The sequence below is a fragment of the Ascaphus truei genome, assembly GCF_040206685.1.
Source record: "Ascaphus truei isolate aAscTru1 chromosome 16 unlocalized genomic scaffold, aAscTru1.hap1 SUPER_16_unloc_1, whole genome shotgun sequence".
Classification (NCBI taxonomy): Eukaryota; Metazoa; Chordata; class Amphibia; order Anura; family Ascaphidae; genus Ascaphus; species Ascaphus truei.
The window spans coordinates 275,228-299,734 of NW_027453855.1; the positions used below are offsets into that span (position 1 = coordinate 275,228).

Genomic DNA, 24,507 nt, shown 5'->3' on the forward strand with positions numbered 1-24,507 from the left:
CGTCACTGAGCGCAGTGTGTATGTATGTGTGTGTGATACCTTCTCCCCGTCACTGAGCGCAGTGTGTGTGTGTGTGATACCTTCTCCCCGTCACTAAGCGCAGTGTGTGTGTGTGTGATACCTTCTCCCCGTCACTGAGCACAGTGTGTGTGTGTGTGATATCTTCTCCCCGTCACTGAGCGCAGTGTGTGTGTGTGATACCTTCTCCCTGTCACTGCGCGCAGTGTGTGTGTGTGTGATACCTTCTCCCCGTCACTGAGCGCAGTGTGTGTGTGTGTGTGATATCTTCTCCCCGTCACTGAGCGCAGTGTGTGTGTGTGTGATACCTTCTCCCCGTCACTAAGCGCAGTGTGTGTGTGTGTGATACCTTCTCCCCGTCACTGAGCGCAGTGTGTGTGTGTGTGATACCTTCTCCCCGTCACTGAGCGCAGTGTGTGTGTGTGTGATACCTTCTCCCCGTCACTGAGCGCAGTGTGTGTGTGTGTGATACCTTCTCCCCGTCACTGAGCGCAGTGTGTGTGTGTGTGATACCTTCTCTCCGTCACTGAGCGCAGTGTGTGTGTGTGTGATACCTTCTCCCCGTCACTGAGCGCAGTGTGTGTGTGTGATACCTTCTCCCCGTCACTGCGCGCAGTGTGTGTGTGTGTGATACCTTCTCCCCGTCACTGAGCGCAGTGTGTGTGTGTGATACCTTCTCCCCGTCACTGCGCGCAGTGTGTGTGTGTGTGATACCTTCTCCCCGTCACTGAGCGCAGTGTGTGTGTGTGTGATACCTTCTCCCCGTCACTGAGCGCAGTGTGTGTGTGTGTGATACCTTCTCCCCGTCACTGAGCGCAGTGTGTGTGTGTGTGATACCTTCTCCCCGTCACTGAGCGCAGTGTGTGTGTGTGATACCTTCTCCCCGTCACTGAGCGCAGTGTGTGTGTGATACCTTCTCCCCGTCACTGAGCGCAGTGTGTGTGTGTGATACCTTCTCCCCGTCACTGAGCGCAGTGTGTGTGTGTGTGATACCTTCTCCCCGTCACTGAGCGCAGTGTGTGTGTGTGTGTGATACCTTCTCCCCGTCACTGCGCGCAGTGTGTGTGTGTGTGTGATACCTTCTCCCCGTCACTAAGCGCAGTGTGTGTGTGTGATACCTTCTCCCCGTCACTGAGCGCAGTGTGTGATACCTTCTCCCTGTCACTGCGCGCAGTGTGTGTGTGTGTGTGATATCTTCTCCCCGTCACTGAGCGCAGTGTGTGTGTGTGTGATACCTTCTCCCCGTCACTAAGCGCAGTGTGTGTGTGTGTGATACCTTCTCCCCGTCACTGAGCGCAGTGTGTGTGTGTGTGATACCTTCTCCCCGTCACTGAGCGCAGTGTGTGTGATACCTTCTCCCCGTCACTGCGCGCAGTGTGTGTGTGTGTGTGATACCTTCTCCCTGTCACTGCGCGCAGTGTGTGTGTGTGTGATACCTTCTCCCCGTCACTGAGCGCAGTGTGTGTGTGTGATACCTTCTCCCCGTCACTGAGCGCAGTGTGTGTGTGTGTGATACCTTCTCCCCGTCACTGAGCGCAGTGTGTGTGATACCTTCTCCCCGTCACTGAGCGCAGTGTGTGTGTGTGTGTGATATCTTCTCCCCGTCACTGCGCACAGTGTGTGTGTGTGATACCTTCTCCCTGTCACTGCGCACAGTGTGTGTGTGTGATACCTTCTCCCCGTCACTGCACGCAATGTGTGTGTGTGTGTGATATCTTCTCCCCGTCACTGCGCACAGTGTGTGTGTGTGATACCTTCTCCCTGTCACTGCGCACAGTGTGTGTGTGTGATACCTTCTCCCCGTCACTGCGCACAGTGTGTGTGTGTGTGTGTGATATCTTCTCCCCGTCACTGCGCACAGTGTGTGTGTGTGTGTGTGATACCTTCTCCCTGTCACTGCGCACAGTGTGTGTGTGTGATACCTTCTCCCCGTCACTGCACGCAATGTGTGTGTGTGATACCTTCTCTCCGTCACTGAGCAGTGTGTGTGTGATACCTTCTCCCCGTCACTAAGCGCAGTGTGTGTGTGTGTGATACCTTCTTCCCGTCACTGCGCGCAGTGTGTGTGTGTGTGATACCTTCTTCCCGTCACTGCGAGCTGTGTGTGTGTGATACTTTCTCTCCGTCACTGAGCACAGTGTGTGTGTGATACCTTCTCCCCGTCACTAAGCGCAGTGTGTATGTATGTGTGTGCGATACCTTCTCCCCGTCACTGAGCGCAGTGTGTGTGTGTGTGATACCTTCTCCCCGTCACTAAGCGCAGTGTGTGTGTATGTGTGTGCGATACCTTCTCCCCATCACTGCGCGCAGTGTGTGTGTGTGTGATATCTTCTACCCCTCACTGAGAGCTTCTCCGTCACTCGCTCTGTGTGTATGTGGGCGCGGTGTGACGCTCTGTGTGTGTGTGTGTGTGTGGGCGCAGTGTGGCGCTCCGTGTGTGTGGGCGCAGTGTGACGCTCTGTGTGTGTGTGTGGGCGCAGTGTGACACTCTGTGTGTGTGTGTGGGCGCAGTGTGACGCTCTGTGTGGGCGCAGTGTGACGCTCTGTGTGTGTGTGTGGGCGCAGTGTGGCGCTCCGTGTGTGTGGGCGCAGTGTGACGCTCTGTGTGTGTGTGTGGGCGCAGTGTGATGCTCTGTGTGTGTGTGTGTGGGCGCAGTGTGACGCTCTGTGTGTGTGGGCGCAGTGTGACGCTCTGTGTGTGTGGGCGCAGTGTGACGCTCTGTGTGTGTGGGCGCAGTGTGACGCTCTGTGTGTGGGCGCAGTGTGACGCTCTGTGTGTGTGTGTGGGCGCAGTGTGACGCTCTGTGTGTGTGTGTGTGGGCGCAGTGTGACGCTCTGTGTGTGGGCGCAGTGTGACGCTCTGTGTGTGTGGGCGCAGTGTGACGCTCTGTGTGTGTGGGCGCAGTGTGACGCTCTGTGTGTTTGTGTGTGTATGGGCACAGTGTGACGCTCTGTGTGTGTGTGTGGGCGCAGTGTGACGCTCTGTGTGTGTGTGTGTGGGCGCAGTGTGACGCTCTGTGTGTGGGCGCAGTGTGACGCTCTGTGTGTGTGGGCGCAGTGTGACGCTCTGTGTGTGTGGGCGCAGTGTGACTGTGTGTGTGTGTGGGCGCAGTGTGACGCTCTGTGTGTGTGTGTGTGGGCACAGTGTGACGCTCTGTGTGTGTGTGTGTGGGCGCAGTGTGATGCTCTGTGTGTGTGTGTGTGGGCGCAGTGTGACGCTCTGTGTGTGGGCGCAGTGTGACGCTCTGTGTGTGTGGGCGCAGTGTGACGCTCTGTGTGTGTGTGTGTGTGGGCGCAGTGTGACGCTCTGTGTGTGTGTGTGTGTGGGCGCAGTGTGACGCTCTGTGTGTGTGTGTGGGCGCAGTGTGACGCTCTGTGTGTGTGTGTGTGGGCGCAGTGTGATGCTCTGTGTGTGTGTGGGCGCAGTGTGACGCTCTGTGTGTGTGTGTGGGCGCAGTGTGACGCTCTGTGTGTGTGTGTGGGCGCAGTGTGACGCTCTGTGTGTGTGTGTGTGTGTGGGCGCAGTGTGACGCTCTGTGTGTGTGTGTGCGCAGTGTGACGCTCTGTATTACACTCAGTGCACAGGAGCAGAAGTTGCCTCTCACACTGAGAGTGTCTGCGATGCTGGAGCAGGTCCTGGACAAGCTTAGATTGGGGCCAAACCCGGCATGTGGGCAGAAAGGTGAGTGGTGAGCACAGTTTGGGGGGGGGGGGGGGGTGGGAGTTGTAGGTCAGATACCGTCAGCTGTAATTTTACCTTTGTAGATGAGGCTCAACTCGCAGGCATTGGTACAGGGTGTAAACATGCAGGGTGCAAAGAGGTGAGTATATCTGCATGTGTGTGCGTGTACTGTACATGCAGCGATTGCTGTAACATGAATGTATATACATCACTAGATCAGTACTGTGTGTATGTGTGAAGACTGTATGTCTTTATTTATATAGCGCCATTAATGTACATAGCGCTTCACAGTAGTAATACATGTGGTAATCAAATAAATAACAGATAATATAAATAACAGATCATGGGAATAAGTGCTTTAGACATAGAAGTAACATTAAGGAAGAGGAGTCCCTGCCCCGAGGAGCTTACAGTCTAATTGGTAGGTGGGGAGAACATACAGAGACAGTAGGAGGGAGTTCTGGTAAGTGCGTCTGCAGGGGGCCAAGCTTTATGTATCATGTGTTCAGAATATCCACAGTGCTATTCATATGCTTCTTTAGGCAAGTGTGTCTTAAGGTGGGTCTTAAAGGTGGATAGCGAGGGGGCTAGTCGGGTACTGAGGGGAAGGGCATTCCAGAGGTGTGGGGCAGTCAGTGAGAAAGGTTTAAGGCGGAGAGGGCTTTAGATACAAAGGGGGTAGAAAGAAGACATCCTTGAGATGAACGCAAGAGTCTGGATGGTGTATAGTGAGAAATTAGGGCTGAGATGTAAGGAGGAGCAAAAGAGTGTAAAGCTTTAAAAGTGAGGAGAAGAATGGAGTGTGAGATGCGGGATTTGATAGGAAGCCAGGAGAGGGATTTCATGAGGGGAGGCGCTGAGACAGATCTAGGAAAGAGTAGAGTGATTCTGGCAGCAGCATTTAGGATAGATTGTAGGGGAGACCGGTGAGAGGCAGGAAGGCCGGACAGCAGGAGGTTACAGTAATCGAGACGGGAGAGAATGAGGGCCTGAGTCAGAGTTTTAGCAGTCAAGCAACAGAGGAAAAGGCGTAACTTTGTGATATTGCAGAGGAAAAAGCGACAGGGGGGTTAGGGTTAGGTGCTGCCAAGCGTTCCCAAAGCTCAGTGAGTGAGTGGTGGGAGAGTGTGTCAGTGGTGTAGCTCAGTGAGGGGTGGGACAGTGTGGCAGTGGTGTTGGCCTTAGACCAATGAGAGTTGTGCGGGGGCGGACCGCACACCAATGAGAGTTGTGCGGGGGCGGGCATGGCCTGAGGCGGAGTGACAGGCCAAAGGTGCAATCAGATTGCCCGTAGGGATACAGGAGATGCAGACAGGCATACAGTGCTTTCACAAATATATAATAAGATAAAATATTTTACCAGGAAGTAATACATTGAGAGTTACCTCTCGTTTTCAAATATGTCCTGGGCACAGAGTTAAGACAAATAGTACACGGTTACAAATAGTTACATAAATAAACAGGGTATACATTATATACAAGACATTGCATGCACAGTTAAAGAAAATATATGTTATGGGTGAATGAAACAGTTACAGACCAGATTAAAATGTGAGACAGCCTTAGATTTGAAAGAACTTAAACTGGTGGTGGATGTGAGAGTCTCTGGTAGGTTGTTCCAGTTTTGGGGTGCACGGTAAGAGAAGGAGGAACGTCCGGATACTTTGTTGAGCCTTGGGACCATGAACAGTCTTTTGGAGTCAGATCTCAGATAAGTGCTGCATGTGGTAGGGGTGAAGAGCTTGTTCAGGTAGCTGGGTAGCTTGCCCATAAAGAATTTAAAGGCAAGAAAGGAAAGGTGAACTTTGCGCCTAGACTCGAGTGATGACCAATCTAGTTCTTTGAGCATTTCGCAGTGATGTGTGTTGTAGTTGCATTGGAGAACAAAACAACAAATTGAATTGTAGAGGGTGTCAAGTTTGCTAAGGTGGGTTTGAGGTGCCGAGCCATATACTATGTCTCCATAGTCAATAATTGGCATTAGCATCTGCTGTGCAATACGCTTTCTGACCAGGAGACTTAGGGAGGATTTGTTCCTGTAAAGTACCCCTAGTTTGGCATAGGTCTTGGTTGTCAGGGTATCAATGTGCATCCCGAATGTTAAGTGGGAGTCAAACCATATGCCCAGGTATTTAAAACTAGTGACAGGTGTTAGGGTGGTGTTAGTGTTGGTTCTAATCTGGAGCTCAGTCACTGGAAGCTTTAAAAATGTAGTCTTGGTCGCAAATACCATTGTTACAGTCTTGTCCGTGTTTAAAAACAGTTTGTTTTGGGAAATCCAGTTTTCGAGTCTCAAAAAGTCAGACTGAAGTATGTGTTGAAGGTCAGAGAGGCTATGGCTGTGTGCATATAGGATTGTGTCATCTGCATACATGTGTATTGAGGCTTCCTTAAAAGCTGTGGGAAGATCATTAATGAACACTGAGAAGAGTAGGGGCCCCAGAACAGAGCCTTGCGGGACACCACAGGTGATATCCAGGGGGTTGGAGTTAGAGCCTGAGATGGACACATGTTGGGATCTTCCTGATAGGTAGAACTGAAACCAGTTTAAAGCTTGTTTCCCTATTCCAGAGCTCTGGAGTTTGTTAAGCAGGATAGCATAATCAACTGTATCAAAAGCCTTTTCAAAATCTAGGAATACTGCACCAGTGAGTTGTCCCCGTTCCATTCCACACTGGATTTCATTGCAAACTTTTAGCAGGGTAGTTGCGGTGAAGTATTTGGGACGAAAGCCAGATTGGAATTGGCTAGGGAAATTTGTCTTGGTGTAGTAGTCGCTTAATTGGGAATGGACACATTTTTCCATGACTTTGGATAGAATTGGGAGAAGTGAGATTGGTCTGTAGCTTGAGACAGTGTTTTTGTCCCCACTTTTGAAGATTGGGACAACTCTGGCAGTTTTCCAGGTCTTAGGGATATGGCCTGCAGACAGGATAGAGTTGACTATGGAAGCAATTGGTTTGGCAATGGCTGGGGCACCAAGTCGTAGGAACCTAGATTGTAGCAAGTCAGGTCTGCATTGGCTGCTTAGTTTTAGTTTGAGGAGCGCTTGTGTAATCTCCTCTTCAGATACTGGGCCAAATTGAAAATTGTGGGCAGTGTTGGGAAGGGGTGGGGCTATGTGGGCACTCCCAGGATGAGATTCAGGTTTGGGGTTTGGGCTGCGTTTCGCTAATAAGTTAGTGGCACACCCCACAAAGTAATCATTGAATGCATTTGCAATGTCAGTGGGGTTTGTCAGAGTAATATCCCCCTTAGTGATATTACTTGGTTGTTGATGGTTAGGAGGCTGGAATATATTGTTGATAACCTTCCAGAAGTTAGCTGGGTTTGATGTATTTTGGTGGAGATTGTCAGTGTAATATTGTGCTTTTGCATGCCTTGTTTGCCTTGTGCACACGTTCCGCAGGCAGCTGTAGTGATTGAGATCTGTGGTAGTGCCAGTTACTTTGTAGCTTTTCCACAAGGTATCCCTGAGCGGGTAGAGTGCAATAAGGTCAGTTGTAACCCATGGAAGATGGGCCCCCCGTACCCTTATTTTGCGTAGTGGAGTATGGGTATCGCAGAGTATTAAGAACTCGGATTGGAAATAGTCGAGCGCAGAATCAGGGTCGGGAATTAAATCGAATCTGTGCCATGGGCAGTTGGTAAGGTCATCCAGAAACTGTTGTGGGTTAAAGTTTTTAAATGTTCTAGTGAGGAGAACTTTAGGGCTTGAATTGGGCGGTTTAATTTTCCTTACACAGTACACTATTGCATGGTCACTGAAAATGTCAGGAAGGATGCCAGAGGATTGGATTCTGCTGGGGTTTGAGGAGAGAATCCAGTCTAGCAAGGAATGGTTATGCGACTTCAGGTTTGTCCGTGTGGGTTGGGAAATGAGTTGCGATAGGTTAAGCGACTTGAGTTGTATCTGGATTTTGTGGTTTTTAGGGTCAAGCCAATTGTAGTTGAAATCCCCAAGAACTAGCAGCTCACTCTTCTCGTTCAGAGAGGAAATGGAGCCAAGAAACTGGGTGATATCAGTCAGGGATTGTAGAGGGGCTTTAGGGAGCCGGTAGATGCCAGCGAGCAAGATGGGCTTAGAAAAGGGGAGGCAGATTTTGCCAACTAGAGTTTCAAAAGAGCGTGGGCTTTGAGGGCAATTTAACAGTGTAAATTGTAATGTGTCTGCAATATAAAATAACACCCCTCCTCCTCTCTTTGACCTATCTCTCCTAAAAATGGAGTATCCCTGAATGGCGATATTTGCATCAGGGGTTTTATGGGTTAGCCATGTTTCTGTAAGAACGATGGCTTTGGGTTTATGCATAAGGCACCATGCCCTTAATTCGTCCAGTTTGGGCAGCAGGCTCCGGATGTTTATATGTGCGACAGATAGCCCTTTTTGGAATTTAAAGGTGGAATTCTCAGGGGCATGGGACAGATTTGAAATGGGAGGACCCGGGTTAGGTTCAACATCACCTGCTAAAGAGAGTAATAGTATGAGCAGAAATGTGGATAGTTTTTTGCAAGTTGTAAATTTGTGGTGTTTGCCATTAGAGTGTGCGGTGGTTGGTGTGCTGGTTTTTAGAGTTCTCCACCAACATTCCATAGATAGTGAAAGGCTTTTGAGTAGTCCAGGATGTATGGTGATATTGGGTGTGGGCCGGGATGGAGGAGTTTGTAGTGTATAGAGGGAGTAACATCTCCATGAGGCCAGGAGAAAGAAAAAAGTTAAGATACATAGCAGGTTCATGATGCCAGAGGTAGGCAGTGCTGCATGGAGCTGTTGTGAGTGTGTGCAGACTAAACAGCAGGGGTGTGCCTGTTCCTTGTCAAATCTTTTGCTGCATTGCAATGCTAGTCAGTTCTGGGTTTCAGTGGGCTGAGTTGGTGTGGGAGTTATTTTTGTGCAGTCAGTTTTAGGAGAGGCTGCAGTGAAATAAGTTGTAAAGGGGTGTGGGGTTAAAATATGCAGGTTAACAAGCATGGGATCAAAGTGTGGTCATATAAGCTCACTGTTTGTTGCCTGGAGTAAGAGTTTGCAGAAAGGATGCAGTCACCTCTAGTCAAACTATAGTCTAACTATTTATGTCACTTAAAATGATCACTTTAAATGCATCACTCTTAAGAGGCCAATGCAAGGTGAATATGTGTTTTATACATCTAAAGCAGTCACATGACCCTCCCCCCGCCCCAATAAATCAGCTTGTTCCAGTTGGTCAATTCACAGCACAGAGTTAAGAGGGGAAAAAAACAAAACACCTTTTGATATTCAAACATACCAAACTTATCACTGCTTAAGGCCACTGAGTAAATCTTTTAAACAGGACTTGCACATCAGGAACATACCTCTTCGCAAAGGGTCAGATGAATCACGGTCTGCCTCTTGGGTTTTAATGTCCAGCCGTCTGGTCCCAGATGACTCGCCTGCAACCTGCACCGCACGCTTGTCTCTTTGTCCCTAGCTGTCTACACAGTAAGGGTGATGCTCGCTACTACTATAGGCCGTCCATGCAGCACAGCAACCTTCGGTGACTTCAGGGAACACTCCTAGGGGCCTACGGGGTAGCCTGTCCTATGCAGGTGGGTCACTGACCCCCTGCAGCCACACTTCCTCTCTCTTCACCTCCCGGATCCCCTCTGACTACTCAACCTAAACCTGCAGCAAACACACTGCACTCACACAGTACCTGCAGCAACCGCACTGCACTCAACCGGTACCTGCAGCAACCACACTGCACTCAACCGGTACCTGCAGCAACCGCACTGCACTCACTCGGTACCTGCAGCAACCGCACTGCACACACACACTGTGCCTACTTGTCAGCGCTCACAGCACTACCAGCCGTGACACTGACAAGACTGCACACTCACTCCTAAGGGCAGGGTCCCTAACCTAGGGCTGGGGCCTGCCTGGGATCTGGGGAACCTTACCTGGTGTAGGAGCCACTTGCTCCCTACACCCTTCCTTCCCCTTCCTGCTCCCAGCTCCAACAGTAGAGTAGAGTATCAAAGACAGAGAACAGTTGGCGTGGGTTAGACTTGTGCATTTTAATTAGTGAAGAAAAGTAGAGGGCAGAGTTGAAACAGGATAGCATAAATTTGTAGTGAAGGAAGTCTGCGAGAGTATGAGATTTCCTCCAGAGACGTTCAGAGGAACGAGTGGAGGAACGCAGCATGCGCGTGTGGGAATTTAGCCAGGGTCTAGGGTTAGATGGGCGAGGGCGGCAGAGAGAAAGCGGGGCATGTAGATCAAGAGAGGAGGATAAGGCAGAGTTGTAGTTCCTGACCAGGTTGTCAGGGTCTGTAAAAAAGAAGGAGAATGAACCCCGTGTGACCGGTGCTCTAAAACATGTATATGACTGCTTGATTGACCTCTCATTTATATATATATATATAAAACGGATGAGAGAATCTTACTGCAGGTATAACAAATGAATAAAGTCATAAGGAGGGTGGTATGCAGACTAAAACCTGGGTGGGGGGGCTAGTGTACAGGGAATGGATAGAGGCAGGAAAGAAGCATCCATGGATGCTTCTCTCATGAACTCAAAGGAGCCCACAGCCTGCTGCCCTTACCCGACCCGGTGTCTTCACTGCCCGTCCTGCTGGTCCCAGCTCTAAGAACACGCCACGGTGTCGTCTCAGGTAAGGAGCTGCTTTTCCGGAAATGTTCCAGCAAGCCGTGCGCTCTGGCGCGTCACACGCTTCAAGGGGCGGCGCCAGAAGCCCACGCTGGGAGGGTTACAAGGCTCCCTGTGCAGTAAGATGCCTGCGTGCTCTAGCCGATGTGAACAATAGTGAAATGTGAGATGATAGGCGGTCACTGCGGCTTGGGAATCAGCCAAACTGAGTTTCTCTCTCTGTGATGTGCAGCATCTTGATTTAATAAAGCTGATTTTATCTACAGTTTGGCTGATTCCCATCCCGCAGTGACCGCCTATCAGCTCACATTTCACTATTGTCAGGGTCTGTAGCAGAGCTGAGAGAGGAGAGGGGGGAACGTAAAGTGGACTCAAAGTCAGGTAAGTGAATAGAGCGCAGGTTTCTGCAGAACCGGGGGGTAGATGGAGGTGGAGAAGGGGAGAAGCGAGATAGAGAGAATGAGATGAGGTGATGGTCAGAGAAAGGAAAAGGGGAACTGGAGAAAGCAGAGAGAGAGAAGTTTTTAGTGAAAACCAGGTCTAAGTAGTGGCCATCCTTGTGGGTTCTGGCTGCAGTCCACTGTTGAAGGCCAAAAGAAGAGGTTAGAGAGAGAAAGCGGGAAGCCCAAGGGAGAGAGGGGTCATCAATGTGGCAATTGAAGTCCCCAAGGAGAAGAACAGGGGAGTCTGAGGAGAGAAAGAAAGAGAGCCAGGATTCAAAGTGAGAGAGAAAGGCAGAAGGGGGATGAGTAGAAGTAGGTGGGCGATAGATGACCGCCACATGGACAGGGAGAGGAGAGAAAATCTGGACAGTGTGAGCCTCAAAGGAGGGAAAAGTAAGAGATGGAGGAATAGGAAGGGTTCGGTAACGGCAGAGAGGAGAGCAGGAGCCCCACGCCTCCACCCCTGCCATCAGTGCGCGGAGTGTGGGAGAAGGAAAGGCCACCATAGGAGAGGGCAGCTTCCAGAGCAGAGTCAGACTGAGTGAGCCAGGTCTCAGTTATAGCAAATAGAAGCAGAGAGTGAGAGAGAAAGAAGTCATGTACAGAGAGGAACTTGTTAGAAAGGGAGCGAGCATTCCAAAGGGCCCAGGAGAAAGGGAGAGAGGGTGGCAGGGGATGGGTATGAGGTTGGCGGGGTTGACACCAGAAGGAGTAGAGGTTACAATTGGCAGGCGAGGACGAGCGCATGTAGGAATAAGGCAGGGACCAGAATTGGGAGAGATATCCCCAGAAGCAAGGAGGAGAAGCATGGATAGAAAGAGGATGTGTGAGGATGATTTGTAAGGGTGTGATTTAGTGCAGGGGATATAGCTGTGTGGTGTCAGAGGACGCAGGTAAGAAAGGAGTTCATGTGAATTGAGAAGTAGGGAAGGAAGGAGAGATGGAGATATATGAATAGAGTTAGAGACATACTGAGGCTGGTAAAAAGAAGTGCATAATTTGAGAAGAAGTGAAGTCACAGCAAATATAAATGGTAAAGGCAGCATCACAGCAGTAATGATGCAGTCCGGTATAGATGATTTCCTCCTTTCCAGCATAGTTCAAATGCAGGAATCAGGGCCAGATGGGGTGTCCACTTCTTCACTTCCTTTTAAACTTCAGTTGTTCAGTAGTCCTGCCACTTATAATGGGCCACATGGGCTGCAGGCAGACTAGCTGTTCTGACTGGGGTTATATGGGCCTAACAATCACCTGACAGTGTGGTTCTGTCTGCTTAATTAGCACATCTGAGGCACATTCAAACAGATGGTTTTCTACACAGGGTGTTCCCTGCCTAGGTGTCAACGCTTAATTTGATTAGGGGTAGAAAGAAAACAGCATTCAAATATGTTTTTTTACCTAGCATTGGATCACTTGCATATACTATAATACACACAGCAAAGGCTTCTATGAGGATTTAGAGATGGATTTTATCTAGCATTGTATCACTGCAGACTGTAGATGTATATATATACATGCGCAGAGATTTACCTGTGTAGTTACCAATACATATTCACCTGTAATTTGTAATTTGCGGCTCTGCAGATTTATCGGGGACCGGAGAGTGACACGGGAACCTGTGTGTATCACCCAGGGGTGCCGGTCTTCCATGAGGGGTAATGCTATATGGGATCGTGCTCCCTCCACTCCCCCCCCACCCCACTTTCACTCTGTCCTTCTCAACGTCATTCTCTCCCCCCCCCCACATCCACCTGTCGTTCTCTCTCCCCCTGTCCCCTTCTCTCCCCCATCCCCCTCTCTCCCGTCACCCCCTCTCCCCGTTCCCCTATTTCCCCCGGCGTTCTCTCCCCCATCCCTGTCGTCCCCCCCTGTCCCTGTCGTTCTTCCCCCCGTCCCTGTCGTTCTCTTCCCCCCGTCCCCGTCGTTCTCTCCCCCCGCCCGTCCTTCTCTCCCCCCGCCCGTAGTTCTCTCCCCCCCATTCTTCTCTCACCCCGCCGTCCTTCTCCCCTGCTCCCCCTCACGCCATCTTTCTCTCCTGCCCCCCCCGTCCTTCTCACCCCCCCCTGCCATTCTCTCTCTTCCCCCCCATCCCCCTGCGCTCTGTCACAGTGTCCCCCTCTCTTTACAGCATGAAGTTCTGGTCCTGCTGTGCAATTAAAACCAGCGACTTTAACACATTCCTGGATCAGAGCGGCTGCAGATCGGGGAGGCACCTGTGGGTGCAGAGTGAGGTGAGGGGGGTGCACAGAGCAGGATAGAGGGGAAGGGGTTGAGGTGAGAAGATTTGTGGGTGATAGAGTGGTTGGAGAGATGTGTAACAGTGAAGAGAGCCGTGGAGGGGAAATGTATGTTACAGGATAAGCAGGCAGTCTCTCTCTCAGGATAAGCAGGCCGTCTCTCTCTCAGGATAAGCAGGCCGTCTCTCTCTCAGGATAAGCAGGCCGTCTCTCTCTCAGGATAAGCAGGCTGTCTCTCTCTCAGGATAAGCAGGCCGTCTCAGGATAAGCAGGCAGTCTCTCTCAGGATAAGCAGGCCGTCTCTCTCAGGATAAGCAGGCCGTCTCTCTCTCAGGATAAGCAGGCAGTCTCTCTCTCAGGATAAGCAGGCCGTCTCTCTCTCAGGATAAGCAGGCCGTCTCAGGATAAGCAGGCCGTCTCTCTCTCAGGATAAGCAGGCCGTCTCTCTCTCAGGATAAGCAGGCCGTCTCTCTCTCAGGATAAGCAGGCCGTCTCTCAGGATAAGCAGGCCGTCTCTCAGGATAAGCAGGCCGTCTCTCTCTCAGGATAAGCAGGCCGTCTCTCTCTCAGGATAAGCAGGCCGTCTCTCTCTCAGGATAAGCAGGCCGTCTCTCTCTCAGGATAAGCAGGCCGTCTCTCTCAGGATAAGCAGGCCGTCTCTCAGGATAAGCAGGCCGTCTCTCAGGATAAGCAGGCCGTCTCTCTCTCAGGATAAGCAGGCCGTCTCTCTCTCAGGATAAGCAGGCCGTCTCTCTCTCAGGATAAGCAGGCCGTCTCTCTCTCAGGATAAGCAGGCCGTCTCTCTCTCAGGATAAGCAGGCCGTCTCTCTCTCAGGATAAGCAGGCCGTCTCTCAGGATAAGCAGGCCGTCTCTCTCTCAGGATAAGCAGGCCGTCACTCTCTCAGGATAAGCAGGCCGTCTCTCTCAGGATAAGCAGGCCGTCTCTCTCTCAGGATAAGCAGGCCGTCTCTCTCAGGATAAGCAGGCCGTCTCTCTCTCAGGATAAGCAGGCCGTCTCTCTCTCAGGATAAGCAGGCCGTCTCTCTCTCAGGATAAGCAGGCCGTCTCTCTCTCAGGATAAGCAGGCCGTCTCTCTCTCAGGATAAGCAGGCAGTCTCTCTCTCAGGATAAGCAGGCCGTCTCTCTCTCAGGATAAGCAGGCCGTCTCTCAGGATAAGCAGGCCGTCTCTCAGGATAAGCAGGCCGTCTCTCTCTCAGGATAAGCAGGCCGTCTCTCTCTCAGGATAAGCAGGCCGTCTCTCAGGATAAGCAGGCCGTCTCTCTCTCAGGATAAGCAGGCCGTCTCTCAGGATAAGCAGGCCGTCTCTCTCTCAGGATAAGCAGGCCGTCTCTCTCTCAGGATAAGCAGGCCGTCTCTCTCAGGATAAGCAGGCCGTCTCTCTCAGGATAAGCAGGCCGTCTCTCTCAGGATAAGCAGGCCGTCTCTCTCTCAGGATAAGCAGGCCGTCTCTCTCTCAGGATAAGCAGGCCGTCTCTCTCTCAGGATAAGCAGGCCGTCTCTCTCTCAGGATAAGCAGGCCGTCTCTCTCTCAGGATAAGCAGGCCGTCTCTCTCAGGATAAGCAGGCCGTCTCTCTCAGGATAAGCAGGCCGTCTCTCTCTCAGGATAAGCAGGCCGTCTCTCTCTCAGGATAAGCAGGCCGTCTCTCTCTCAGGATAAGCAGGCCGTCTCTCTCAGGATAAGCAGGCCGTCTCTCTCTCAGGATAAGCAGGCCGTCTCTCTCTCAGGATAAGCAGGCCGTCTCTCTCTCAGGATAAGCAGGCCGTCTCTCTCTCAGGATAAGCAGGCCGTCTCTCTCTCAGGATAAGCAGGCCGTCTCTCTCTCAGGATAAGCAGGCCGTCTCTCTCTCAGGATAAGCAGGCCGTCTCTCTCTCAGGATAAGCAGGCCGTCTCTCTCTCAGGATAAGCAGGCCGTCTCTCTCTCAGGATAAGCAGGCCGTCTCTCTCAGGATAAGCAGGCCGTCTCTCTCAGGATAAGCAGGCCGTCTCTCTCAGGATAAGCAGGCCGTCTCTCTCAGGATAAGCAGGCCGTCTCTCTCTCAGGATAAGCAGGCCGTCTCTCTCTCAGGAAAAGCAGGCCGTCTCTCAGGATAAGCAGGCCGTCTCTCTCTCAGGATAAGCAGGCCGTCTCTCTCAGGATAAGCAGGCCGTCTCTCTCAGGATAAGCAGGCCGTCTCTCTCAGGATAAGCAGGCCGTCTCTCTCAGGATAAGCAGGCCGTCTCTCTCTCAGGATAAGCAGGCCGTCTCTCTCTCAGGATAAGCAGGCCGTCTCTCTCTCAGGATAAGCAGGCCGTCTCTCTCTCAGGATAAGCAGGCCGTCTCTCTCTCAGGATAAGCAGGCCGTCTCTCTCTCAGGATAAGCAGGCCGTCTCTCTCTCAGGATAAGCAGGCCGTCTCTCAGGATAAGCAGGCCGTCTCTCTCTCAGGATAAGCAGGCCGTCACTCTCTCAGGATAAGCAGGCCGTCTCTCTCTCAGGATAAGCAGGCCGTCACTCTCTCAGGATAAGCAGGCCGTCTCTCTCTCAGGATAAGCAGGCCGTCTCTCTCTCAGGATAAGCAGGCCGTCTCTCTCTCAGGATAAGCAGGCCGTCTCTCTCAGGATAAGCAGGCCGTCTCTCAGGATAAGCAGGCCGTCTCTCAGGATAAGCAGGCCGTCTCTCAGGATAAGCAGGCCGTCTCTCTCAGGATAAGCAGGCCGTCTCTCTCTCAGGATAAGCAGGCCGTCTCTCTCAGGATAAGCAGGCCGTCTCTCAGGATAAGCAGGCCGTCTCTCTCTCAGGATAAGCAGGCCGTCTCTCTCTCAGGATAAGCAGGCCGTCTCTCTCTCAGGATAAGCAGGCCGTCTCTCTCTCAGGAAAAGCAGGCCGTCTCTCAGGATAAGCAGGCAGTCTCTCTCTCAGGATAAGCAGGCCGTCTCTCTCTCAGGATAAGCAGGCCGTCTCTCTCAGGATAAGCAGGCCGTCTCTCTCTCAGGATAAGCAGGCCGTCTCTCTCTCAGGATAAGCAGGCCGTCTCTCTCAGGATAAGCAGGCCGTCTCTCTCTCAGGATAAGCAGGCCGTCTCTCTCAGGATAAGCAGGCCGTCTCTCTCTCAGGATAAGCAGGCCGTCTCTCTCTCAGGATAAGCAGGCCGTCTCTCTCTCAGGATAAGCAGGCCGTCTCTCTCTCAGGATAAGCAGGCCGTCTCTCTCTCAGGATAAGCAGGCCGTCTCTCTCAGGATAAGCAGGCCGTCTCTCTCTCAGGATAAGCAGGCCGTCTCTCTCTCAGGATAAGCAGGCCGTCTCTCTCAGGATAAGCAGGCCGTCTCTCAGGATAAGCAGGCCGTCTCTCTCTCAGGATAAGCAGGCCGTCTCTCTCTCAGGATAAGCAGGCCGTCTCTCTCAGGATAAGCAGGCCGTCTCTCTCTCAGGATAAGCAGGCCGTCTCTCTCAGGATAAGCAGGCCGTCTCTCAGGATAAGCAGGCCGTCTCTCTCTCAGGATAAGCAGGCCGTCTCTCTCTCAGGATAAGCAGGCCGTCTCTCTCTCAGGATAAGCAGGCCGTCTCTCTCTCAGGATAAGCAGGCCGTCTCTCTCAGGATAAGCAGGCCGTCTCTCAGGATAAGCAGGCCGTCTCTCTCTCAGGAAAAGCAGGCCGTCTCTCAGGATAAGCAGGCAGTCTCTCTCTCAGGATAAGCAGGCCGTCTCTCTCTCAGGATAAGCAGGCCGTCTCTCTCAGGATAAGCAGGCCGTCTCTCTCTCAGGATAAGCAGGCCGTCTCTCTCTCAGGATAAGCAGGCCGTCTCTCTCAGGATAAGCAGGCCGTCTCTCTCTCAGGATAAGCAGGCCGTCTCTCTCAGGATAAGCAGGCCGTCTCTCTCTCAGGATAAGCAGGCCGTCTCTCTCTCAGGATAAGCAGGCCGTCTCTCAGGATAAGCAGGCCGTCTCTCTCTCAGGATAAGCAGGCCGTCTCTCTCTCAGGATAAGCAGGCCGTCTCTCTCTCAGGATAAGCAGGCCGTCTCTCTCTCAGGATAAGCAGGCTGTCTCCTGGGCCGTCTCTCTCTCAGGATAAGCAGGCCGTCTCTCTCAGGATAAGCAGGCCGTCTCTCTCTCAGGATAAGCAGGCCGTCTCTCTCTCAGGATAAGCAGGCCGTCTCTCTCAGGATAAGCAGGCCGTCTCTCTCTCAGGATAAGCAGGCCGTCTCTCTCTCAGGATAAGCAGGCCGTCTCTCTCTCAGGATAAGCAGGCCGTCTCTCTCAAGATAAGCAGACTGTCTCTCTCACAGAATAAGCAGGGTGTCTCTCTGTCCCTCTCAGGATAAGCAGCGTGTCTCTCAGTACAAGTAGACCCACTCTCACTCACTCTCAGGATAAGCAGACTGTTTCTGTCTCTCAAGATAAGCAGCCTCTGTCTGTCTTCCTCAGGCAGTCTCATGTCGTTATGATTGGCATCAGACCAGCAGTCTTGTTGTCATTACAATTTATGCCAAGACAGCAATGCCGGAGTCCAGCCAGGTTCTGGCCAATCGTACCAGGGTAAGCGGTCACCCCAAGAGCCGTGATCTGGCTCCGTGCTCAGGGGAGGGTTTGGAGCTGAGGTCAGGGGGTGACTGGTGCTTGTATCTCCCACAGCTAGACATTCAGATCTCCTTCCAGGGGAGGCGCGAGTTCAGAAGGCAACTGGAGTTATGGGGGGTAAGTGCAAAATCAGCTCCAACCCCCCTCCCCTGGAGTACCCCCCGCCTGCCCTGTCAGATATCCTATGTTTCCCCTCTCCCCTTGGTTCCCTGTATAAAAGTGTCTCGCCCTCTCCGTGGCTCCCCGTATTTGAGCGTCTCACCCTCCTCGTGGCTCTCTGCATATAGGCGTCTCGCCGGTATTTAGGCGCTCCCTCATGACTCCTCAGGTTATTGACGTGGACAGGAGTTTTGTGAGTTTGTTACCCGCGAAGGTGGAGATCACGCTGTGGAAATCCGACTCCGTGACATGGGGACGATTGGAGAACCCACTCAGTTCATCAGAGGATCCACTGGAAGGGCCACAACTGACCTTGGAGGGACCACACGAAAGTGGGGCGGAATCAGACGACGACCTGAGCTGGTCTGAGGACGAGGACTCAAGCGACTGAACCCCACAAATCCTGAGAACCCCCACAACTGCCTGCAAATCCATCCTCTAACCCCTCCATAACAGATTACTCTCCCCCATCTTGCACACATTACCCCTCCCTCCCCCCCACGTTACCCCTCCCTCCCCCCACCTCGCACACGTTACCACTCCCTCCCCCACCTCGCACACGTTACCCCTCCCTCCCCCCCCACCTCGCACATGCTACCCCTCCCTCCCCCCACCTCGCACACGTTACCCATCTCTCCCACCCACCTCGCACACGTTACCCATCTCACCCACCTCGCACACGTTACCCCTTCCTCCCCCCCGCCTCGTTCACGTTACTACTCTCTCACACCCCCCCACCTTGCACACGTTACTGCTCTCAATCGCCCTCCCCCCACCTCGCACACGTTACCCCGCCCTCCCAACCACCTCGCAAACGTTACTACTCTCTCCCGCCCCCCGCCTCGCACACGTTACTATTCTCTCCCGTCCCCCCATCTCAGACACGTTACTACTCTCTCCCACCCCCCTGCCTCGCACACATTACTACTCTCTCCTGCCCCCCGCCTCGCACACGTTACTACTCTCTCCCACTCGCCCCATCTCGCACACGTTACTACTCTCTCCCACTCCCCCCGCCTCGCACACGTTACTATTCTCTCCCGTCCCCCCATCTCGGACACGTTACTACTCTCTCCCAGCCCCCTGCCTCGCACACGTTACTACTCTCTCCCGCTCACCCGCCACGCACACATTACTACTCTCCCCCCCGCCTCGCACACGTTACTACTCTCTCCCGCCCACCTGCCTCGCACACATTACTACTCTCCCGCCCCCTCCTCGCACACGTTACTCCTTAATAGATCCAGCTGTGCAGCTTGAACATACTCCATCCTGGGGCCAATTTACCTTTTGTTTCAAAATTGTCCCTTACTCCCTGTAGAGTGTAAGCTCTCAGGATCAGAGTCTTATTACCTCCTGTATCTGTTTGCAGCTTGTTTGTATTTGTATGCCATTCTATTTATGTACTTGATACCACTCTGTACCAGCATTATACTGCGCTGCGGTATATGTTGGCATTTTACAAATAAACGATAATAATAATTCTGGGAGAGGGTCTCTTTCCTGAAGCAAATACCCTACAATGGCGAATCTAAACTGGATATAAGAAATCCAGAAAAAGATCCACCTGCGTATGTTAGAAACCTCCTATATATAGATTTAAAAAAAAAACTATTACTGATTTTCTTAAAATCCGATGCGCGTTTTGTTCCCAAGGAATTTCTTCGGGTGCCATGATTATAACAAACAAGTTGAATTAATAACATTGAACTTTTTTGCTAATTTGATCTGAGTATCTACAACCCAAGAGGGGAAATACTGACAGTAATAGGGTTAGGGTATACACACAAACAGAAAAATATAATAAAATAACTTTAATAACTAAATATTTTAAATAAATGTATGTACAGTATGTCTTTATTTATATAGCGCCATTAATGTACATAGCGCTTCACAGCAGTAATACAGGTGACAATTATATAAATAACAAATAATACAAATAACACATAATGGGAATAAGTGCTTCAGTCATAAAAGTAACATTTAGGAAAAGGAGTCCCTGCTCTGCAGAGCTTACAATCTAATTGGTAGATAGGAAGAACGTACAGAGTCAGTAAGGGGTGTTCTGGTAAGTGTGACTGCAAGGGGCCAAGGTTAATGTATGGAGGTTGTAAGAGCCGTGTTCAGAGGCACGCAATGGAGACCGTTTAAAGTGAAACTTAAATGAGGCTTTATTGCGCCTGTCGCTTTAAACACAGCAAACATGTGAAAATCCGCAAACAAAATCTGCTCCACTTTGGAGTACATTTGCACTTGTAGTCCAGCCCTCTTTAACTGCGTGGTTAGCCCAGCGACTCACCAGCCCAAATCATAGAGACATATATAGATATAGATAACAGTCTTATAAAAAAAGTCTTATCTGTCTCTTGTAGTTGTAGGGGGGAGGCTTCTCTCTTTTCTGCGTTACTGCCTTTTCATCAGGCTATTTCCACATTCAGGTTTAGAAGTCTTATTTGTCAGCTGGCAGTCTTTTGGCAGCTCAAGACATCTCTGTGTTTCCTCGCTCAGTCCCACTTGTGAGACTCAGGGATCTCCGCTCTTTCTGCTTCCTGGGTCAGCTCAGCTCACGTGTGAGCTCAGGAAGAATCTCTCTTCCTGTCTCAGAGGCAGGCTTTTCTGACACCTGTAATCAGCCAGGTGGTGTTGGTTAATTGTCTACCAGCAGTTAACCACCACTGCTGGATTAGAGGCACATTTGAACAGGGATAAATCCCCTGTTACAGAGGTGTAAAGTATCAGCCATGGAGCTACTCATATGCTTTGTTAAGCAAGTGTGTTTTAAGGTGGGTCTTAATGGTGGATAGAGAGGGTGCTAGTCGGGTATTGAGGGGGAGGGCATTCCAGAGATGCGGAGCAGTCCGTGAGAAAGGTTTAAGGTGGGAGAATGCTTTAGATTCAAAAGTTGAAGAGAGAAGACATTCTTGAGCAGAACGCAAGAGTCGGGATGGTGTATAGTGAGAAATTAGGGCTGAGATGTAAGGAGGGGAGTGTAAAGCCTTAAAAGTGAGGGGGAGAATTGAGTGTGTGATACGGTATTTGATAGGAAGCCAGGAGAGGGATTTCAGCAGGGCTGAGGCTGATTTAGGAAACAGCAGAGTGATTCTGGCAGCAGCGTTAAGGATAGATTGTAGGGGAGACAGGTGAGAGGCAGGAAGGCCGGACAGGAGGTTACAGTAATCAAGACTGGAGAGAATGAGGGCCTGTCACTGTAGACCAGGTTTTACCAACAAATAATACCGGGATTCTGGACTGAGCAGTACAAGGCGGGTAAAATAAATTATAATTGATTTCCTTTTAAGACAAACACACAATACTTCACAATTACAGTCAATATACACTTACTGGGATGGGGAAACTAAATAAAATGTCCACGGAATGAAACAAAGTCTCTGGGCATCCCTGCAAGTGTGTGCGCGATGTGAGCCGTGCGACAGTCCTGGGCTAGGGACGCAACTTGCCCGCCCTATATCTCCGCCAAAAGGAAGTCTTTCGTAATGTCCTTACAGGATTTATTCGGGAATCCTTAGCTCAAACGAATTCTGGTAGAGGGGTGCAATTCTTTGTTACGGTGTAGTTAACCCCTCACACTCCGGAAACCGCTGACGCTGTACTTGGCCCTTCTTGGTAACATCTGAGATGAATTTGCCTGGGACTGTGCTGCAGGCATTTGTATAGGGTTAAGGGTCCCATATCTAACATATACACCCAATCATCTCGTGGGAATAACTTTTCTCACCTATCCCAAACATGCCAGGAGTTCGTAGAATGGGCAGAAGTTGCTTCCCAGTCTGCTATGAGCATGCGTGAATCTCACACCTGAGCTGCTTAGTATACCGGGCCCAACCCCTTACCTGGTGACAGTAAGTCTGGGGTTTGGCTACCAAGTGTGAAGTGCCCATACTTCGCACCGGTATCTGGTACTTAATATCCTGGCCACCCTAACACCTAGCAGGGTGCCCTTTGAAGTCCAGAGTTGAAAAATCCCTCAGCTCATTCATCCATAACATATGGGCATGTTAATGGATTCATTGCCGGACCGGTAGAAAGGGTTTCCTTTGCATTTAAAACACCATTGAAATACAGTATGTTTATAAATGTATGTTCTGCATATGTAACAAATATAAAATTCATATGTATGTTCATGGTACATGTGTAAGTAACTGCACTCCAAAAATTAGAGTGCTAACTCTTTACTAGCGCAAGTTATCCACTTAATTGAATGGGCTCTGTGATGTGGTTTGCGGTTTGACCTATAATGGGTCTGGGTTACAAGCCGGCATACAATGTATCCGTGCTGAATTTTGATCGGTAACCGCAGACAAACGGCAACAATTCAGCTTAAGATAATGAGACCGCTGGATACATTTTGACAAGACGGCACTTCAGCTAGACCGCAAACCACTTATCCAATTGACTTTGCGGTTTTGAGGTCTACAGCTTAGGAAGTGATACCCATCTTCAAAGAAGCCACTTATTCACAGGCACGCTTCTTCACTTAGCGCTTGGTTCAGCGCTAGAAGCTCCCCCTTGTGTCACAAATACAGTTAGTACATTTTCATTCATTCATTTAACTGCAGCTAGCTTGAGAGCTGCAAAACAGGGACAATAAAAGGTAGTGTAGGGGAAAACATAGGCTGATGGTTGCAATACATTTTAACCCCTTCTGTCCCAACACGGTTTAGGGTTAACCAGCTGGGCATAATACCTTTATTATTGGCCTGGTTAACCTTCTCACCGCCACACCTCACCCAACTCAAAGCGAAGGCTCTGCCCCGACCACCTCGTCCGGTGGTTGGGCTGGCCTGGCAGCTCTTGAGGTTGTTAAGTCACAAGGATTGTCCTGGCGGGAAAGTCCATCTGCATTGCCATGCTCACTGCCCTTCTTATGCTGGATGGTGAAATCAAATTCCTGCAAAGCAAGACTGCAGCGCAGTAACTTGGCATTTTCCCCAGACACCCTTTGCAGCCAACTTAAGGGGTTGTGGTCCGTGATTACAGTGAATGGCCGACCGTAGGGATAGGGCTGAAGCTTTCTCAGAGCCCACACAATGGCCAGGCACTCTTTTTCTTTTTTTTAAAAATATTTTTTTCCTTTATTGGCGTCTTTTAAAATACATACATGTGGGTGTTAATATGACATTCACAGCGTAACATAACAAATCGTTGTGAAGTACATACATGTGGATATTAATATGACATTCACAGCGTAACATAACAAATCGTTGTGAAGTACATACATGTGGATATTAATATGACATTCACAGCGTAACATAACAAATCGTTGTGAAATACAGGCACATGGCAGTGAGGGACTCTGAGACACACAATAAACCTTCTTTCCTACTTTCAGTAGTGAAAAGAGAGGGGATGATGGAGGACGGGTGGATAGTTGGGAACGACAAGGGGAAAAAGAGGGGATGGGGGGGGGGGATTAGGGATTGTGGTGGGTAAGGCGCACCGGCCCTCGGCCCCGAGGGTATCAGAGTTGGACCAGGGCTTGCACTAGTGTCGGGGCCCCTGAGCCTGGCCAAGGCTCCCAGGTTCTATAGAATTGAGGCATTCTCTGCTTCAACATGGCTGTCAGTCTCTCCATGTTCATGACCCCGTCTATTCTTTTAATTACAGTTCTCCTGGAAGGGGCCTTTACTTGTTTCCAGGCAGCCACGATGCAGCATCTGGCGGCCGTAAGGATCGCCGAGGAAAGTCTGGCTATAGGGGCGGGAAGGTCTTCAATTGGTTTCCCCAGCACGTACGTCAGTGGATCTGGAGGTCCCCCTGGACCCCAAGTCTCAATCAGGAGACTCTGAATCCAGGTCCAGAACCTCTGGATCTCCGGGCATGCCCACCAAATATGGGGCATGTCCCCCCTTTGACCACATCCTCTCCAGCACACGTCCGAGGTGCCTGGGTAGATCTGGCTCAGTCTACTCGGGGTTAGGTACCATTGGAATAAAATTTTATAAATGTTTTCCTTCGTGATTGAGCAAATTGATGTTCTGGTGGCAGCGTCCCAGATATCCTCCCAGTCTTCCAGGTCGATTAAGGTATTTAGATCAGCGCTCCATTTTTGCATATAGGAGTGTGAGGGGGGGGGGGGGTTGAGATGCCTCTAATGTTCTATACCAGGCACGCTTTTTCAATGGTGACATAAGCTACTTCCTTGGGCAGCAGCTTCCTGCTCAGGTACACTACTGGGTGTTCACTGCCCTCCTCCCCCACTTGGCTGAGTACAGCGCCGATGCCATAGTCCGAGGCATCAGTCTGCACCAAAATCTTCTTGGAGTAGTCTGGTGCAGTTAGGATAGGGACACTGGCCAGTGCAGTCTTCAGTGCTTGGAAGGAAGTTTCACAGGCTGGAGACCAGACTACCAGCACAGACTGTTTCTTCTGGGTCAAGTCAGTCAGGAGTTTTGCAATGGCGCTATACTGGGGAACAAACTTCCTATAGTAGCCTGCGTTGCCTAAAAAAGCCATGACCTGCTTCTTAGTCTTAGGAACGGGCCACTGCACTATCGCTTCCACCTTGGCTGCCTCTGGTTTGAGGTGCCCGCCACCCACCCTATGCCCTAGGTACAGTACCTCTGCCATCCCTACTAAGCACTTGGTGGGTTTCAAGGTGAGTCCCGCTTCCCTAATTCTGGCTAGCACTGCAGCTACATGCACTAAATGTGAATCTCATGAATTACTAAACACAGCAATGTCATCTAGGTATGCCTGTGCAAACCCCTGCATACCCTCCAGTAAATGATTGACCAGGCG

General features: G+C 50.8%; 1 protein-coding gene across 2 annotated transcripts in view; it reads left to right on the forward strand.

Annotated features, from left to right (window-relative positions):
- Window positions 1–19,236, forward strand: part of LOC142474157 (cysteine and histidine-rich domain-containing protein 1-like) — a 35,772-nt gene extending 16,536 nt beyond the window's left edge. The window contains exons 5-11 of one of the 2 annotated variants that reach the window (XM_075580847.1): window positions 3,597–3,700; window positions 3,784–3,839; window positions 12,357–12,427; window positions 12,901–13,006; window positions 17,440–17,547; window positions 17,644–17,706; window positions 17,918–19,236. In XM_075580847.1, coding sequence (XP_075436962.1) covers window positions 3,597–3,700; window positions 3,784–3,839; window positions 12,357–12,427; window positions 12,901–13,006; window positions 17,440–17,547; window positions 17,644–17,706; window positions 17,918–18,139 — 730 coding nt within the window. In that variant the 3' untranslated portion in view covers window positions 18,140–19,236. Of the gene's footprint in view, window positions 1–3,596; window positions 3,701–3,783; window positions 3,840–12,356; window positions 12,428–12,900; window positions 13,007–17,436; window positions 17,548–17,643; window positions 17,707–17,917 lie in introns of both variants that reach the window. The other variant, XM_075580846.1, reaches the window with a different exon arrangement.
- The last annotated feature ends 5,271 nt before the right edge of the window (window positions 19,237–24,507 follow it).